The sequence below is a fragment of the Planococcus citri genome, chromosome 2 (assembly GCF_950023065.1).
Source record: "Planococcus citri chromosome 2, ihPlaCitr1.1, whole genome shotgun sequence".
Classification (NCBI taxonomy): domain Eukaryota; kingdom Metazoa; phylum Arthropoda; class Insecta; order Hemiptera; family Pseudococcidae; genus Planococcus; species Planococcus citri.
In genome coordinates, this window is record NC_088678.1 from 8,960,890 (window position 1) to 8,979,971 (window position 19,082).

Below are 19,082 nucleotides of genomic sequence, written 5' to 3' on the forward strand. Positions count from 1 at the left end.
TATTTTTTTTCTGTTAATTTTTAAAAAAGCCTCATCAAGAATTACAATGTTAGCCAAGAGCAGAACCTTTTGAGAATAAGATATAAACAAAGAAAGACCCTTTCAAAACTTTTCAATAATTATGTATTGCGAAAAAAGTAGAACTTTTTAGTACCTAATTATCAATTAACAGTTTCTGGCAAAACAGGTAGATTTTTGAACAATTTTTTGGAAAAAAGGTAGGCCGCAGATTTTTTACAAATTTTATTAAAAGCAAAATTTTTTATCAATTTTTGCCAAAAAGCAAAATTTTGATATGTACTTAAGGGGATATTCTCAATACATGGTAGTACATATATCTGTCCGCCTGCCAAACTTCAAACACATAATTCAGAGCCATTTGTGCATGGAATAGCTTCAAATTGCGTATAATACGTTTTTCAAAACATTTTGAACAATCCTGTGCATGCATTTGTCAATACATTGAGTAGTTTTCAAAAAAATTCGATTTGATGAAATGTTGAACTTTTTGAGGAAAAATCCAACGTTTCTTAAAACTGTATTTATTGAAAAACTATTCAACGTATTGACAAAATGCATGCACAAGATTGTTCAAAATGTCTTGAAAAACATGGAAGTATTTCAAATTTGAGCCCATTCCATGCATCCGCGGCTCTAAATTATAACATTAAAGTTTGTCCCATAAGACCAATGTAAAATAAGGCATTTTGGTTATACTACTACTATGTATTGAGAATATCCCCTTAATAGGAAAAAAACAAGGCTTCTTGACAATAATTGTCAAAAAAATTATACCTTTTTGCAATTCTTTTTGAAAAAGCGAAGCTCATTTTTTTGAATTTTCCAATAACTAACAGTGAAAAAATCATGATTATTCTACATATTAGCTACTGAATTTTTAAAATGTACATTTAGGTTTTGAAGAATCGCGCAGTATGCGCGATTAACGGGTTGGCTAGTCTATATATTAAAATTATGACCGGATTTTTGTAATACTGAGATCTCAGGAACGGCTGAACCGATTTTGATCAACGAAGTCTCAAAAAAAAGCTTTTGACCCGTAGATGTGCAGGTTTTTATCAAAAGTTCAAAAAGTTGCACCATAAAGCTCAAAAAAGCTCAATAATTGATTTTAGCCTATACATAGCGCATTTAACGTATACAGAGAAGTATGTATATTATACCTTGAAAGAGCATCGAAAGAAGTCTAATGTCAAAGAAAAAAGTTTTCAAAAAAGTTGCGCCTTAAAGCTCAAAAAAAGCTCAATAATTGAATTTAGCCTATATGAAGCGCATTCAATGTATACAGAGAAGTGCGAATATTATACCTTGAAAGAGCATCAAAAGAAGTCTAATGTCGAAGAAAGGAGTTTACAAAAAAGTTGTACCTTAAAGCTCAAAAAAGCTCAATAATTGATTTTAGCCTATATTTAGCGTATTTGATGTATGTAGAGAAGTATGTATATTATACCTTGAAAGAGCATCGAAAGAAGTCGAATTTTGAAGAAAAATGTTTACAAAAAAAGCTGTGCTGTAAAAAGCTCAAAAAAAGCTCAATTATGACCAGATTCTTTTGACTCTAAGATCTCAGCAACGGCTGAACCGATTTTGCTCTATGATGTCTCAAAAAACAGCTTTTGACCCGAAGATGTGCAGGTTTTAATTAAAAGTTCAAAAAGTTGCGCTGTAAAGCTCAAAAAAGCTCAATAATTGATTTTAGCCTATATGTAGTGCATTCAATGTATACACAGTAGTACGTATATTATACCTTGAAAGAGCATCAAAAGAAGTCACATGTTTAAGAAAAAAGTTCACAAAAAAGTTGTGCCTTAAGCTCAAAAAAGCTCAATAATTGATGTTAACTCTATACTCAAAGCCTTCAACGTATATAAAGAAGTACGTACTATATTATATACCTACTTTGAAAGAGCATCACAAAAAGACAAATCTTGAAGAAAAAAAGTTTCAAAAAGTTCCAGGTCAAAGCTAAGTGAAAGCTTGAAAGTTTTGAATTATGACGCTGATTCTTTTGTCTGTGAGATCTTAGCAACTGCTGAACCAATTTTGATGAATGACATATCGAGAAAGGCTTTGTACTTGAAGTGTAGTTGTGCACTGTGCAGGTTTATGTTGAAACTTCAAACAGTTACACTATAAGCTCAAAAAAGCTCAATAATCGATTATGCTATATTTGGTGGGTACACAATAGTATATTACAATACAAGGAGCGAAAGTGAAGTATGTTTGGTCGAGTGCAATTTGACTCACCGAGCCGAAGGCGAGGGGAGTTAAAGCACGAGATCAAACATTCTTCACGTCGCTTCTTGCATTGTAAGATATTTTTCATTATTCATGCTACGAAAATAAGTTTTACGCCCGTTTTTGGTTAAAGTGATGAGCATGACCCCTTTTTGGCATAGTAAATATATCGAATACTAAGCCTCCTAGAAAAAAACTAAAGGCATTATGTCGATCGGAAATTCAATTCTCTACAATTTTCCTCGACTTCATTTTTCCGTAGAATGCTTTTTTCCGCCTCCAGGGCGCTTTAAAAGATAAAAGATCTTCATTTTCGACCCGGGTAAACATAGAGCATTTTCGTAGCATGCACGGAGGGCGGAAAACTTATACTTTCGTAGCATGTATAATGAAAAAGTACCTACATTGTACCTCAAAAAGTCTCTGAGGAAAAATACTTATGACAAAAAAAAACGTTCAAAAGTTGAAAGTTGTGGTCATGCAGTATTTGATCTTATTTGATGTGTAAAAAAAATATACAGATTGTACCTTGAAAGAGCACAGTGAAAAAACCATTCTAGACTGTAATCAGCTTTTAAAAATTGTTGGCAAAAGTTCAGCGAAAGTTTAAAAATTCATTATGAGTCGGTTTTTTGTCTCAGCAAGATCTCTGCAATAGCTGAACCGATTTTGATAAACAGCCGCTTGATAGAAAATTTTTGAATAGTACATAGATATGCAGGTTTATGTTGAAAGTTCAACAATTTTCACCATGAGCTGAAAAAAGCTTGAAAACCATTTACTAAATTTTGAAATGTGAAACAAAGTTATGACAAAAAGTTGATTTTATAAAAAAACATTCAGGGTGCATCGTCAACATTACCTCATGTCATGAACTTTAAAGCTTTCACTGAACTTTTACCATAAACTTTTGAGAGTTTTTTTCTGTTGAAAATTGTTTTTCAACTTAGATCTTTCAGGGTACCTACAACATAAGTATTTTTGTCTGCCCATCAAATGTTTTTTCAGCTTACTACACAATTTTTTGTACTTTCAACGTAAGCTTGCACATCTACACTTCAAAGCCTTTTTACTGAGAGGTTGTTATTTTAGGTCAAATACCACATGTCAAGAAGTTTTGAGCTTTCGCTTAGCTTTTTTTCAGAAATTTTCAAAAGTTGATGGTAAAAGTTAAGCGAAACCTCAAAATTTCTTGACATGAGATATTTGACCAGATTAAGTCATATACATATGCAAGGTTGAAAATTTTCACCAATTCATGCAGAGGGTGCAGCAGATTGAGTCATTTGAGTCGAGACTTTAATAATCTTAGCAAACAGAAAAAGAACTACTGAAATTTTTGGTAATTTCTGATAAAAAATGATTTTTTTAAAACTAAAAAACAAAACATTTTTGTAAATTTAAAAGAAACAAGATTGTTGATTTGGTAAAAAAAAAAGAAATTCTCAATTTTAGCAAAAAGTAGCAAGTTTGGTAGTTATTGACAAAAAAATTATGTAGTTGTGGTGACTAGGACGGTCCTTGGTATTCAGAGGGAAAGCCCAGTATATGACCAGCATATAGTAAGCCCAGGGAACCTAAACTTGCCCGATATCCTTACGAAAGATATCAATCAGCAAAGGTGACGAGACACCGCAAAATAGATCATAGACCGCAAATGATGTGACAAGTTTTATTGTAAACATCTCTGATATAAAACCGAATAGAATAATTACAAATAAAACGCACAAACATTATTAAAAAAGGCACTTGCAATATCGATTGCAAGTGGAAGCTCTGAAATGCTAATGCATCCGAATAGGAACACCAGTGAAAATATACTCAACGTATTGTAACATCTCTAATGGCGGAGTGGCTATACTCAAACTAATCCGACAGAGTGCACTACTTAGTCAGTGCTGCCACTCCGGAGGAACACATCTTCCCTCTAGGTGGAAGCTGTGGGCACATCCCCTACCGTCACATAGTTTAAGTACATTTTTTGCCATTATTTTTGTTGCTTTTATTAGGTAAAACTATAGGGTTAAAAACGATTTTTTTTTAAATATATTTTTGGTAAGAGTTTGCAATGTTGCCAAAAAGTTATCATTTTTTTAGACTTTTTAAGAAATGAAACCAGGACTTTTTGCCAATTGTTGGAAAGAGTGATAATACTTTTTCGCAACTTTTATTGAAAAACTGGACATTATTTTGATTTTTGATGAGAGTGATTGAGTGTTTTTAGAATACATTTGGGGAGAAAGCGACGCTTTGGGGTAAATTTTGGACTTTTGCGGTGATAAAAGTTTAAATTAAGTACCTATTGGAATTTTTTGCGATAAAACAATATTTTTTTTGTTAATTTTCAAAAAAGCCTCATCAAGAATTACAGTGTTAGCCAAGAGCGGAACTTTTTGAGAATAAGATATAAACAAAGAAAGACCCTTTCAAAACTTTTCAATAATTATGTATTGCGAAAAAAGGAGAACTTTTTAGTAATTATCAATTAACAGTTTCTGGCAAAACAGGTAGATTTTTGAACAATTTTTTGGAAAAAAGGTAGGCCGCAGATTTTTACAAATTTCATCAAAAGCAAAATTTTTTATCAATTTTTGCCAAAAAGCAAAATTTTGATCTGTACTTAAGGGGATATTCTCAATACATGGTAGTATATCTGTCAGCCTGCCAAAAATTTCAAACACATAATTCAGAGCCATTTGTGCATGGAATAGCTTCAAATTGGGTATAATATGTTTTTCAAAACATTTTGAACAATCCTGTGCATGCATTTGTCGATACGTTGAGTAGTTTTCGAAAAAATACAATTTAATGAAATGTTGGACTTTTTGAAAAAAAATCAAACGTTTCTTAAAACTGTATTTATTGAAAAACTATTCAACATATTGACAAATGCATGCACAAGATTGTTCAAAATGTCCTGAAAAACATGAATTTCAAATTTGAGCCCATTCCATGCATCCGCGGCTCTAAATTATAACATTAAAGTTTGTCCCATAAGACCAATGTAAAATAAGGCATTTTGGTTATACTACTACTATGTATTGACAATATCCCCTTAATAGGAAAAAACAAGCGAAATCGAAAGACATGACTCAGAAACGTTGGTTGAGTCGACATGGAATGACCCTATGGCATTTTCTCGAAAACTGGAGTATCCAAAAACCTGCTGGAGGCTTCAGAACAGCTCGAAACTATCGCCAGTCGATTCGAGAGAACAAACATGTGATGTAAATCAAATTTCAACCTTTCAGATCAATTAAATCAAATTTTATTTTTTATTTTTTCATGAGAAATGGACCAAATCAAAATACTGGGTCATTCCATATTAATTAGACCAAGAAGTGGTAGGGAGGGTCGGCGATTTTTTTGAAATTTTCCCTGTGGAAAGACCTTCCGAAGAGATGACCAATGGCGCAAATCGCAGCCCTCTAGCCGTTTTTGAAAGGCTGCCATGGGGTGTCAAAGTTTTCAGTGAACTTGAAATATCATCCATTTCAGAAGTAGATTACTCGATAACCGCGATACCTACCAAAATGGAATTTTTTCCAATAGGTAGGGGTTTTGAAAGGCTTTTTGGTGATATCATGAAAATAAGTTTTGCCACTTTTTTTCGTACGAAAAATTAGCTCAAGTTTCAAAATTTAGTTTTCAAATCGTTCCGATTCTAAAAATTCTGAAAAAAATATATTATTGACAACTTTTCGTGCTGAACAACATATATTAAAAAATTGGGATGGCATTATATGTCTTAAAGTCAATTTAAAAAAATTGAAAGTTTGCGAAAAAATACGTTTTTTTTGATTTAAAACATTTTGTTGCTTATTTTAGGACAAAAAATCGTCACTCTTCTTTGAGCCAACATCGAGATGTCTATCAATAGCCCTAATGTCATAGTATGGCAGTTTTGGGAATTTTTTATTCAATTCGAAACTTCCATTTGAAGGATAATATCGGTACAATGCATCATCCATCAGTAGCAACAGTCTGTCTTCACATTGGGCGACGATATTGTGTGTTTCAAATTTAAATCTCCACACTTCCAGAGGTATCTCGTGAACTTTCCAGTGCCACTCTTTATACGTAGAATTGCGGTCAGATATGATAATATTTGACCAGGATGACACAATGAAATTATGATCGTTGACCATACTTAGCTGAAATATTTTTGGAGTACTCGTTTCTATCAAAGGTAACCCAGACAATGGACCCCATAAATTTTTCTCAAAATCAAATGTCTCCACCTTATAACTCGAAGATTTGTGTACTTTATACGTTCTGTAAAGCATTTTCCCGTCACTTGTGTAGTGGAGGTCTTCTTCGTGATACTCACCGAACAAAAATGAGCATGGTCTCGGTATCGGAAGTACTGTCCAGCGATTAAATTGCATCGAATACTTCGCTACTTGGCCAAATTTTGAGCATGCATAAATTTCATCATTACAATTCAACAACACATAATAATCACGATTGAAAAGGAAGATGCTATCTAGACCGGGGAGATTCAAATGCAATCTGAAGCATTTTTTCAATAAAAAATTGTAAACTTGAAATCTAGGATCCAAAAAGTTATAAATGATGAATAAATTGTCACCAATCAGAGTGGCGGAAATTGTATGTTTTTCCTTTGAATATGATATATCTCGGTACTCAAAAGAGCATGTAGAGTCAGAATTATTCATCGATGTAATCACATCCAAATCAAAATTCAGTACGGCAGCAGATTGTTCACTTTCAGTAGCGATAAACACTGGTATTTCTTCTAATTTTATGGACGTATTTTTCACTACTTTTTCTGAACAAATGGTATAAGGAAGTGACGACAGAATTTTCCATAATTCAGCTCGAACAAACTGTTGCGACTGATTGTGCAAACCTTCTGCAACATCTGTGGTATATTCTTCATCGTTTACCACGCAAGAGGGATTTATAATTCGGGCGATTCTTGGTAAAAGTTGGTATCGATTGCGGGCATTGTAACTCGTCCATTTTGAATATATTTCAACGATTTTATTTGGATCATCTTCAACAAAATGCGACGCGTTCATCAATATTTTCTCTAGTAAAGTCCAATTAACTGAACAAAATTGTGACATGTTGTTGATCTTAGGCCAACTTTCATTCAAATTTCTGACCATAAACATTACATATAAATCTTCACACTCGGGTTTTCCATGAGTAAAATCCAATATTTGCCCCACATTTTCGGACCTTAGGTATTGATACTCATCCTTCAGATCCTTCAGACGAATTTCACACGCTCTTGATAACGAATCAATTCTTAAAATATGGGAAATTATGAAAGCTTGCGTAATTTCACTCCATCTACAATATCTACATTCCTCTTCTTGAAACGTATGAGGCGAGTAACCCCGATAAAGATAACGAAGCGTAACATTAAACACTGATGGATCGATTTTATTGCTTAGTATATATTCCTTATCTTTTCTTGGACACTTCAACGTTCCATTATGCTTAGCGATTGCTTCAGAGTATTCAGCTCGGAAAATATCTGTAAAGTACCCGGAAACGGATTCTAAAACACGCCTATGGAGTTTGAATGTAGTATCCTTAATCCGTACCATGAAGTCGCAAAAATCACCATTTTCTCGAAACTCATCCGACTTCAGACGAATGTCACGGCTATTCACTGTTGTATATCTTTCCCTTTCTTCGTCATCGTTCGAGTTATCTGAATCACACTCGCCATAGCTGCGGAAGTTTGAATTTTCTATACCTAATCAAAATAATGATGAAATTAATAAGCTTATTGTTGCAGAGGGTACAGAGCCACATTTGCTTATCCTACTTGTCCAAATAAACAAGAACTACAAATTCCTCAAAGGTACTTACCGAAGACTTTAGGAGTGAGCTTTAGCAATGTAGCGCACAATGGAACGACATGGCATCTTGTCTTTTCATTCAGGCACCCAAGTTCCCTAATCAGTTGAACAAGGTGGTCGAGTGGTTTGTCAGACGACGATGTTTTCTCACTTATATTTTGTACTACATCCAATCGTTTTGACAATTGTTTAAAAAGACCATTCAATAAATAATCAAATCCTCTATTCTGCTTGATGAAATCGTATAATTCGAATATTTTTGCATCATTCGAATCACCTTCTATGATTTTATCAAAATTTTCCAAATATATTTCCATCCCAAAATGGTTCATCGCCTTCAATAGTGAAAAATAGTTGTCCTCATTCAGGACCTGATATTGGCGTTTTTTTCCATGAATTAAATCTAGTATAATAGGAAACACTTCGTCATTTTCTATCGATTCCATTTCTATAATCGAATCATTTTTGTGCTTAAAATCGTCGGAAGTGAATAATTTCTCGAAATAATCCGAGTTTAATGATGCTGTCAATCGATCCAAATGATAAATGTTTGATCCGAGTTTCACCATTTGATCTTGACACAGAGATGAAAACGTGTCATGATTTTGTGCTGCAGTAGCTGAAAAAACATAAACGATTCAGATAGTAGGTACCTACCCAATAAATAAAAGAACTATTCTAATAGCGTTCCTTTTTATTAACGAATAATGAAACTCACCTAGAATAATAGGATTGAGTTTTCCATTAAATGCAAACAGTATAAACAAAAATTTCACTGCACAAGATATCATTTTTTGTCTACGAGTATATTGAATTGGGGAGTAGTAACTGAGTTTTGCTACTTTGTTTTCTCTTGATGTGTTTTTATGACGTGTATCATGAATTGATAAAAGTTACGAAAGAGGCGTATCAAATGAGGAAGTCAACCAATATCGAGGCAGATCGATTTATTACCACGGAATTTATCAATTTCTTGATTACTTTCATATCATTTGGCGGCTGAACTTCCAAATATTGATATCTAACTAGGTGTCTATCTGTTTATTTCTTATCGTTAGTGGTCAGATGGTAGATCTAGATACTTACCTACGAAGGTACTTATTTCATGAAAAATTTGATAAGAATCGCACTCATAGCAAAAAAATAAAAATTTGTTTATTTTTTGAATTTTGATTTTTTTTGTGATGGGTTCATTTCATCGAGTGAAAGGGTTTTCTACAAATTTTTCAACGGATACGTAAAAATAGGGGTCAAATGGGTCAACTTTGAGAGTTGGTGAGTTGATTCACAAAATGAAAAAAGTGTGCGAATTGATTCCCATGTGGTTTTTTATTGTGTATGAGGGTTTGAGACATACGACTGGCCCAAAAGTCAATATCCCAATTTTCATGTTTTAGTTTTTCTTAAAAAAATCAAAAACTAAGCATCCTAGAAATAAACTAACGACATCATGTCGATTCAAAATTTAATTCTCTACAACTTTTCGCTCATGAAATTTTGTTTTGGACGCTTCCTTTCGCCACCAGATTGATTTTAATGAAACTCAGTTTGCAAATTTTTCAAAAGTTCATCTCAAAAAATTGTGGACTCTTGATTTTTTGACAAAAATCAAAAACTAAGCATCCTAGAATAAAACTAATGACATTCTTGGAATTGTGTCTAGATGGGGGTAATTTGAACCATAGAAACCGAATTCAGGATTCATGTTTTTATTTGACCATTATTTTTGTCAAAAAACTAAGGGTCTAAAACTTTTATTACCTAGAGATGAACTTTTGAAAAATTTGCAAACTGAGTTTCATTAAAATCGATCTGGAGGTGAAAGGAAGCTTACAAAAAAAATTTCATGGTAGCAAAGTTGTAGAGAATCAAATTTCCAATCGACATGATGTCGTTAGTTTTTGATTTTTTCAAGAAAAACTAAAACATAAAATCGGGATCCTGATTTTTGGGCCACTCATATGTCTTTGGAAACTACATTCTAAATTGACTTCCCGAGGAACATTTTAAAGCAAACTTGCCAAAAAAAAGTTGGCCTTAATTACAAAATGGCGGCCATTTTCATTGACAGGTTAGCCGAAATCGCAGATTTTGCGTTTTAACATAGGACTTGCACGAACTTTTTCAAACTTTACAAAGGTAGATCGGAAGATCATGCAAAAATTTATCACCTGTCAAAATTTCAGGTGCTGAAGTGCGTTTTTCGATTTTTGGTGAATTTTTAAAAATCGAATTTAGGCCAAAAATGAGTGAAAAAATCAAAATTTTACCAAATTGACCAAGAAAGCTGAAATTTGGGATATACCCTATTTTCGACATGCCAAATCGATTAGAAACGGTTTTAACCCGTTTTGAGCAGTTCTGGAGCCTCCAGCAGATTTTTGAAACTCGAAATTCCCACAAAATTCCATCAAATTGGAGTTGTAAAGCTAAAATTCATTCTAAAAACTAATTTCAATACGCTACTAAGTACTGCAGGTGAATTTCAAGTCGTTTTGGATCCTCCAGCGACTTTTTGAAAATTCCTGAAGCCTCCAGCAGATTTTTTAAACTTAAAATTTCATCAAACTAAAGATGGAGAGTCGAAATTCATTCTGCAAACTAATTTCAATACGCTACGAAGTTGACTGCTGGTGAATTTCAAGTCGTTTGGGAGCCTCCAGCAACTTTTTGAAAGGTTGTATGACGTTTTTTTGGAAATTTGAAATTTCCTGAAAGTAGCTGGAAGCTTTGATACCATTTTAAACCACCATGTAGTCTGCGAAGTAAATTTCAGCTTGCCAACTCCATTTGATAAATTAATGTTGGGAAAATTTCAAGTTTCAAAAATCTGCTGGAGGCTCCTGTAAGTAATTTTCAAAAAAAGTCGCTGAAGGCCCTAAAATTACTTGAACCCACCTGAAATCGTCTTCAGATGGTGTTAAAATTGGAGTGTTGAGTAAATTTCAGCTTTCCATCTCCATTTGATGAAATTTTGTGAAAATTTGAAGTTTCAAAAATCTGCTGGAGGCTTCAGGAATTTTCAAAAAGTCGCTGGAGGATCCAAAACGACTTGAAAGCCTGCAGTACTTCGTAGCGTATTGAAATTACTTTTTAGAATTAATTTTAGCTTTACAACTCTAATTTGATGGAATTTTGTTCGAGTTTCAAAAATCTGCTGGAGGCTCCAGAACTGCTCAAAACGGGTTAAAACCGTTTCTAATCGATTTGGCATGTCGAAAATAGGGTATATCACAAATTTCAGCTTTCTTGGTCAATTTGGTAAAATTTTGATTTTTTCCCTCATTTTTGGCCTAAATTCGATTTTCAAAAATTCACCAAAAATCGAAAAACGCACTTTAGCACTTGAAATTTTGACAGGTGATAAATTTTTGCATGATCTTTCGATCTACCTTTGTAAAGTTTGAAAAAGTTCGTGCAAGTCCTATGTTAAAACGCAAAATCTGCAATTTTGGCCGACCTGTCAATCAAAATGGCCGCCATTTTGTAAATAAGGCCAATTTTTTTTTGGCAAGTTTGCTTTAAAATGTTCCTTAGGATGTCCCCTTTAAGAAAAAAGTTGTCCCGGAAGATCGGTGGGGGGGCGAGTGCAATTACTCCTATTGTCATACGCCGGACTAATAACCTCTTTCTGTCTGGCCTTCGATCAGTTGAGGCAGATATATTCAAAATCTGTTCATATCGATTCAAATGCAATATTTTTTCCAGCGAGGCAGCAATTATGCTTGAAAAAAAAAATGAAAAGTTTACGGTTCGACAACGAGTGAACGAAAAATACTGAAATAAAGCTTATTCTCTATTTTCGACCTTCTCGAGTCGATAAATTTTGGTTTCGAGCTGTCCTAAAACCTTCAAAAATTTTTCAGATTCTCGAAAAAAAATCCCTAAAATTGGGTCAAAATGAACTTCTGCACTTATAAACTCGAATTTACGACTCTAGGGGGTTGAAAATAGGGTACAAACCAAATTTCAATTTTTTATTGATCATTTAGTCGCGAAAATGAATTTTTTATTTTTATCCAAAAATAATCTGTCGTGAAGATTTTAGTTTTGAATCGGCACAAACATAGTATTTATAAAAATACATAGCGAAAGTGATCGAAAAATAATGCTGAAACTATAATTTCCAATTTGAATGCTGCCGAATCCATTTTGATCCATTTTTATGGCATTTTCTCGAAAACTGGAGTATCCAAAAACCCGCTGGAGGCTTCAGAACAGCTCGAAACTATCGCCAGTCGATTCGAGAGAACAAACATGTGATATACATCTAATTTCAGTCTTTCAGATCTATTAAATCAAATTTTATTTTTTATTTTTTCATGAGAAATGGACAAAATTTCAAAATACTGGGTCATTCCACGTCAATTCAACAAAGAAGTGGTAAGGAGGGGGGGGGTCGGCGATTTTTTTTGACATTTTTCCTGTGGAAAGACCTTCCAAAGTGATGACCAATGGCGCAAATCGCAGGCCTCCAGCCATTTTTTAAAGGCTGCCATGGGGTGTCAAAGTTTTCAGTGAACTTGAAATATCATCCATTTCGGACGTAGATTACTCGATAACCGCGATACCTACCAAAATGGAATTTTTTTCCAGTAGGTAGGGGTTTTTAAAGGCTTTTTGGTGATATCATGAAAATCACTGTTGCCACTTTTTTTCGTACGAAAAATTAGCTCAAAAAGTTTCAAAATTTAGTTTTCAAACCGTTCCGATTCTAAAAAATTCTAAAAAAATATATTATGGACAACTTTTCATTCTGAACAACATATTAAAAAATTAGGATGGCCTTATGTCCTAAAGTCAATTTAAAAAAATTGAAAGTTTGCGAAAAAATACGTTTTTTTGATTTAAAACATTTTGTTGCTTATTTTAGGACAAAAAATCGTCACTCTTCTTTGAGCCAACATCGAGATGTCTATCAATAGCCCTAATGTCAAAGTATGGCAGTTTTGGGAATTTTTTATTCAATTTGAAACTTCCATTTGAAGGATAATATCGGTACAATGCATCATCCATCAGTAGCAACAGTCTGTCTTCACACTGGGCGACGATGTGTGGTTCAAATTGAAATCTCCGCACTTCCAGAGGTATCTCGTGAACTTCCCAGTGCCACTCTTTATACGTAGAATTGCGGTCAGATATGGTAATATTTGACGAGGATGACACAATGAAATTATGATCGTTGACCATACTTAGCTGAAATATTTCTGGAGTACTCGTTTCTATCAAAGGTAACCCAGACAATGGACTCCATAAATTTTTCTCAAAATCAAATGTCTCCACAATATATTTTGAAGATTTGCGTACTTTATACGTTCTGTAAAGCATTTTAAACCGTCACTTGTGTAGTGGAGGTCTTCTTCGTAGTACTCATCGTACAAGTATGAGTATGGTCCCGGTTTCGTAAGTAGTGTCCAGCGATTAAATTGCATCGAATACTTCGCTACTTGGCCAAATTTTGAGCATGCATAAATTTCATCATTACAATTCAACAAGACATAATAATCACGATTGAAAAAGAAGAAGTAATCTATACCGGGGAGATTCAAATGCAATCTGAAGCATTTTTTTAATAAAAAATTGTAAACTTGAAATCTAGGATCGAACATGTTATAAATGATGAATAAATTATCACCAATCAGAGTGGCGGAAATTGTATGTTTTTCCTTTGAATAATAAGTATCTCGGTACTCAAAAGAGCATGTAGAGTCAGAATTATTCATCAATGTAATCACGTCCAAATCAGAATTCAGTACGGCAGCAGATTGTTTACTTTCCGTAGCGATAAACACTGGTATTTCTTCTAATTTTATGGACGTATTTTTCACTACTTTTTCTGAACAAATGGTATAAGGAAGTGACGACAGAATTTTCCATAATTCAGCTCGAACAAACTGTAGCGACTGATTGTTCAAACCTTCTGCAGCATCTGTGGTATATTCTTCATCGTTTACCACGCAAGAGGGATTTATAATTCGGGCGATTCTTGGTAAAAATTGGTATCGATTGTGGACATCGTAACTCGTCCATTTTGAATATATTTCAACGATTTTATTTGGATCATCTTCAACGTAATGCGATGCGTTTAATATTTTTCCTAGTAAAGTCCAATTAACTGAACAAAATTGTGACATGTTGTTGATTTTAGGCCAACTTTCATTCAAATTTTTGACCATATAAAGTACATATATATTTTCACACTCGGGTCTTCCATGAGTATAATCCAATATTTGCCCCACATCTTTGGATTTTTGGTATTGATGATATTTCTTCAAACTAGTTTCACAAGCTTCTGATATCAAATCAATTCTTAAAATTTGGGAAATTATGAAAGCTTGCGCAGTTTCACGGCATGGACATATCTCTTCTAGTACTCCATAATACCAGTAATGCCGATAGAGATAACGAAGCATATCACCAAACACTGATGGACTGATTTCATTGCTTAACATATACTCTTTTCTTGGACACTTCAAGGTTCCATTATGCTTAGCGATTGCTTCAGAGTATTCAGCTCGGAAAATGTCTGTAAAGTACCCGGAAACGGATTCTAAAACACGCCTATGGAGTTTAAATGTGGTATTCTTAATGCGTACCGTAAAGTCGCATAAATCACCATTTTCTCGAAACTCATCGGACTTCAGCTGTATGTTACGTCTATTCACAGTTGTATATCTTTCCCTTTCTTCGTCGTTCGAGTTATCTGAATCACACTCACCATAACTGCCGAAGTTTGAATTTTCTATACCTAATCAAAATAATGATGAAATTAATAAGCTTATTGTTGCAGAGGGTACAGAGCCACACTTGCTTATCCTACTTGTCTAAATGAAAATGAACAAGAACTATACAAATTCCTCATAGGTACTTACCGAAGACTTTAGGAGTGAGCTTTAGCAATGTAGCGCATAATGGAACGACATGGCATCGTCTTGTCTTTTCATTCAGGCACTCAAGTTCCCTAATCAGTTGAACAAGGTGGTCGAGTGGTTTGTCAGACGAAGATGTTTTCTCACTTATATTTTGTACTACATCCAATCGTTTTGACAATTGTTTAAAAAGACCATTCAATAAATAATCAAATCCTCTATTCTGCTTGATGAAATCGTATAATTCGAATATTTTTGCATCCTGGAGCAAATATAATTTCGAATCACCTTCTATGATTTTATCAAAATTTTCTAAATATATTTCCATCCCAAAATGGTTCATCGCCTTCAATAAAGAAAAATAGTTGTCCTCATTCAGGACCTGATATTGGCGTTTTTTTCCATGAATTAAATCTAGTATAATAGGAAACACTTCGTCATTTTCTATCGATTCCATTTCTAAAATCGAATCATTTTTGAGCTTAAAATCGTCGGAAGTGAATAATTTCTCGAAATAATCCGAGTTTAATGATGCTGTCAATCGATCCAAATGATAAATGTTTGATCCAAGTTTCACCATTTGATCTTGACACAGAGATGAAAATGTGTCATAATTTTGTGCTGCAGTGGCTGAAAAAACACAAACGATTCAGATAGTAGGTACCTAGGTAGGTAGGTACCTAATAAATAAAAGAACTATCACTATTCTAATGGCGTTCCTTTTTATTAACAAATAATAAAACTCACCTAGAATAATAGGACTGAGTTTTCCATTAAATATGCAAACAGCATAAACAAAAATTTCACAGCACAAGATTTCATTTTTTGTCTATATTGAATTATTGGGGAGTGGTAACTGAGTTTTGCTACTTTGTTTTCTCTGTATGTGTTTCTATATGATGTGTATCATGAATTGATAAAAGTTACGAACGAGACGTATCAAATGAGGAAGTCAATCAATATCGAGGCAGATCGATTTATTACCACGAAATTTATCAATTTCTTAATTACTTTCGTATCATTTGGCGGTTGAACTTCCAAGTATTGATACCTATACCTAACTAGGCGCCTATCTGTTTACTCCTTATCGTTAGTGGTCAGATGGTAGATCTAGATACCTACGCGGGTACTTATTTCATGAAAAATTTTATAAACATCACACTCATAGCAAAAAAATTAAAATTCGTTTATTTCTTGAATTTTTTTGAATTTTGATTTTTTTGTGATGGGTTCATTTCATCGAGTGAAAGGGTTTTCTACAACTTTTTCAACGGATACGTAAAAATAGCGGTGAAATGGGTCAACTTCGAGAGTTGGTGAGTTGATTCCCAAAATGAAAAAAGTGTACGAATTGATTCCCACCTCATTTTGACAGATGTACGAATTGATTCCCATGTGGTTTTTTATTGTGTATGAGGGTTTGAGACATACGAGTGGCCCAAAAGTCAATATCCCGATTTTCACGTTTTAGTTTTTCTTTAAAAAATCAAAAACTAAGCATCCTAGAAAAAAACTAACGACATCATGTCGATTCAAAATTTAATTCTCTACAACTTTGTGCTCATGAAATTTTTTTGGACGCTTCCTTTCGCCCCCAGATTAATTTTAATGAAACTCAGTTTTCAAATTTTTCAAAAGTTTATCTCAAAAAATTGTAGACTCTTAGTTTTTTGACAAAAATCAAAAACTAAGCATCCTAGAAAAAAACGAATGACATTAATTGTGTCTAGAAGGGGGTAATTTGAAGCGTAGAAACCGAATTCGGGATTCATGTTTTTATTTTACCATTATTTTTGTCAAAAAACTAAGGGTCTAAAACTTTTAGAGATGAACTTTTGAAAAATTTTCAAACAGAGTTTCATTAAAATCGATCTGGAGGTGAAAGGAAGCTTACAAAAAAAAATTCATGGTAGCAAAGTTGTAGAGAATCAAATTTCCAATCGACATGATGTCGTTAGTTTTTGATTTTTTCAAGAAAAACTAAAACGTGAAAATCGGGATACTGATTTTTGAGCCACTCATATGTCTTTGGAAACTACATTCTAAACTGACTTCCTGAGGAACATTTTTAAGCAAACTTGCCAAAAAAAAAGTTGGCTTTACTTACAAAATGGCGGCCATTTTGATTGACAGGTCAGCCGAAATCGCAGATTTTGCGTTTTAACATAGGACTTGCACGAACTTTTTCAAACTTTACAAAGGTAGATCGGAAGATCATGCAAAAATTTATGACCTGTCAAAATTTCAGGTGCTAAAGTGCGTTTTTCGATTTTAGGTAAATTTTTGAAAATCTTTAGCCCAAAAATGAGTGGAAAAAATCAAAATTTTACCAAAGTGACCAAGAAAGCTGAAATTTAGGATACACCCTATATTCGACATGCCAAATTGATAGGAAACTGTTTAAAACCGTTTTGAGCAGTTCTGGAGCCTCCAGCAGATTTTTGAAACTCGAAGTTCACACAAAATTTTAATAAAATGGATTGGAAAGCTAAAATTTATTCTGCAAACTAATTTCAATACACTACGAAGTCGACTGCAGATGGATTTCAAAAAGTTTTGAAGCCTTCAGAAACTTTTACGAAGTACTGCAGGTGAATTTCAATTCGTTTTGGATCCTCCAGCGATTTTTTGAAAATTCCTGAAGCCTCCAGCAGATTTTTTAAACTTAAAATTTCATCAAACTAAGATGGAGAGTCGAAATTCATTCTGCAAACTAATTTCAATACGCTACGAAGTTGACTGTTGGTGAATTTCAAGTCGTTTGGGAGCCTTCAGCAACTTTTTGAAAGGTTGTATGACGTTTTTTTGGAAATTTGAAATTTCCTGAAAGTAGCTGGAAGCTTTGATACCATTTTAAACCACCATGTAGTCTGCGAAGTAAATTTCAGCTTGCCAACTCCATTTGATGAAATTTTGTGAAAATTTAAAGTTTCAAAAATCTGCTGGAGGCTTCAGGAATTTTCAAAAAGTCACCATGGAGGGTCCAAAACGACTCGAAATTCACCTGCAGTACTTCGTAGCGTATTGAAATTAGTTTTTAGAATGAATTTTAGCTTTACAACTCCAATTTGATGGAATTTTGTGGGAATTTAGAGTTTCAAAAATCTGCTGGAGGCTCCAGAACAGCTGAAAACGGGTTGAAACCGTTTCCAATCGATTTGGCATGTCAAAAATAGGGTATATCCCAAATTTCAGCTTTCTCGGTCAATTTGGTAAAATTTTGATTTTTTCCCTCATTTTTGGCCTAAATTCGATTTTTAAAAATTCACCAAAAATCGAAAAACGCACTTCAGCACCTGAAATTTTGACAGGTGATAAATTTTTGCATGATCTTTCGATCTACCTTTGTAAAGTGTGAAAAAGTTCGTGCAAGTTCTATGTTGAAACGCAAAATCTGCGATTTCGGCTGACCTGTCAATCAAAATGGCCGCCATTTTGTAAGTAAGGCCAACTTTTTTTTGGCAAGTTTGCTTTAAAATGTTCCTCAGGATGTCCCCTCTAAGAAAAAAGTTGTCCCGGAGGATCGCCGGGGGGGGGGGGGTGCAATTACTCTTATTGTCATATGCCGGACTATAGGTATCGTAAATGCAATCAGAAAAACGAAAAGCTCAATTTCATTGAAGAAACCATGAATCGATACAAAGAGGTGGATCACATCACCGGGTCATTGGTGTTCGATTCTCAGACGCCTTTTAGCAACATATTTTTTGGGAAACGACCCAGCCAACCTCCTCGTGGTGTCTCTTGGGAAACGCAAATATGCTGGAATCAATTCGTACTTTTGAAAGCCACTTGACAAGAAAAGGTGGGAATCAATTCGTACACTTTTTTCATTTTGGGAATTAACTCACAAACTCCCGAAGTTGACCCATTTGACCCCTATTTTTACATATCCGTTGAAAAAGTTGAAAAAACTTTTCACTCGATGAATGGACTCATCACAAAACATCAAAATTCAAAAAAATTCCAGAAATAAACGGATTTTAATTTTTTTGCTATGAGTAAGTATAATTTTTATCAACTTTTTTATGAAATACGTCAAAAAGAGGTCAAAATAAGACAACTGAATGAATTCAAACTTTTTTTAATGTTTGAAATTAAAAATTGAATTTAT

At 33.8% G+C, this 19,082-nt stretch overlaps 2 protein-coding genes across 2 annotated transcripts; both read right to left on the reverse strand.

Moving 5' to 3' along the window:
* Positions 1 to 5,969: 5,969 nt before the first annotated feature.
* Positions 5,970 to 9,058, reverse strand: LOC135834525 (uncharacterized). The gene is made up of 3 exons (XM_065348453.1): positions 8,818 to 9,058; positions 8,110 to 8,718; positions 5,970 to 7,993 (listed from the first exon to the last, which is right to left on the reverse strand). Exons 1-3 carry the CDS (start codon positions 8,888 to 8,890, stop codon positions 6,084 to 6,086), a joined length of 2,592 nt encoding a protein of 863 aa, XP_065204525.1. The 5' UTR covers positions 8,891 to 9,058; the 3' UTR covers positions 5,970 to 6,083.
* Positions 9,059 to 12,920: 3,862 nt separating this feature from the next.
* On the reverse strand, positions 12,921 to 15,916 carry LOC135834526 (uncharacterized). Its single transcript, XM_065348454.1, has 3 exons — positions 15,716 to 15,916; positions 14,972 to 15,598; positions 12,921 to 14,847 (listed from the first exon to the last, which is right to left on the reverse strand). Exons 2-3 carry the CDS (start codon positions 15,546 to 15,548, stop codon positions 13,325 to 13,327), a joined length of 2,100 nt encoding a protein of 699 aa, XP_065204526.1. The 5' UTR covers positions 15,549 to 15,598; positions 15,716 to 15,916; the 3' UTR covers positions 12,921 to 13,324.
* Positions 15,917 to 19,082: the final 3,166 nt, after the last annotated feature.

Bases quoted from the DNA above. Each gene is read 5' to 3' on its own strand.
- LOC135834525 (XM_065348453.1), bottom strand. From the start codon at position 8,890: ATGATATCTTGTGCAGTGAAATTTTTGTTTATACTGTTTGCATTTAAT. The intron at 8,719-8,817 runs GTGAGTTTCATT...ATGTTTTTTCAG, and splicing joins ACTCAATCCTATTATTCTAG to CTACTGCAGCACAAAATCAT. The intron at 7,994-8,109 runs GTAAGTACCTTT...TATTTTGATTAG, and splicing joins GCTCACTCCTAAAGTCTTCG to GTATAGAAAATTCAAACTTC.
- LOC135834526 (XM_065348454.1), bottom strand. From the start codon at position 15,548: ATGGTGAAACTTGGATCAAACATTTATCATTTGGATCGATTGACAGCA. The intron at 14,848-14,971 runs GTAAGTACCTAT...TATTTTGATTAG, and splicing joins GCTCACTCCTAAAGTCTTCG to GTATAGAAAATTCAAACTTC.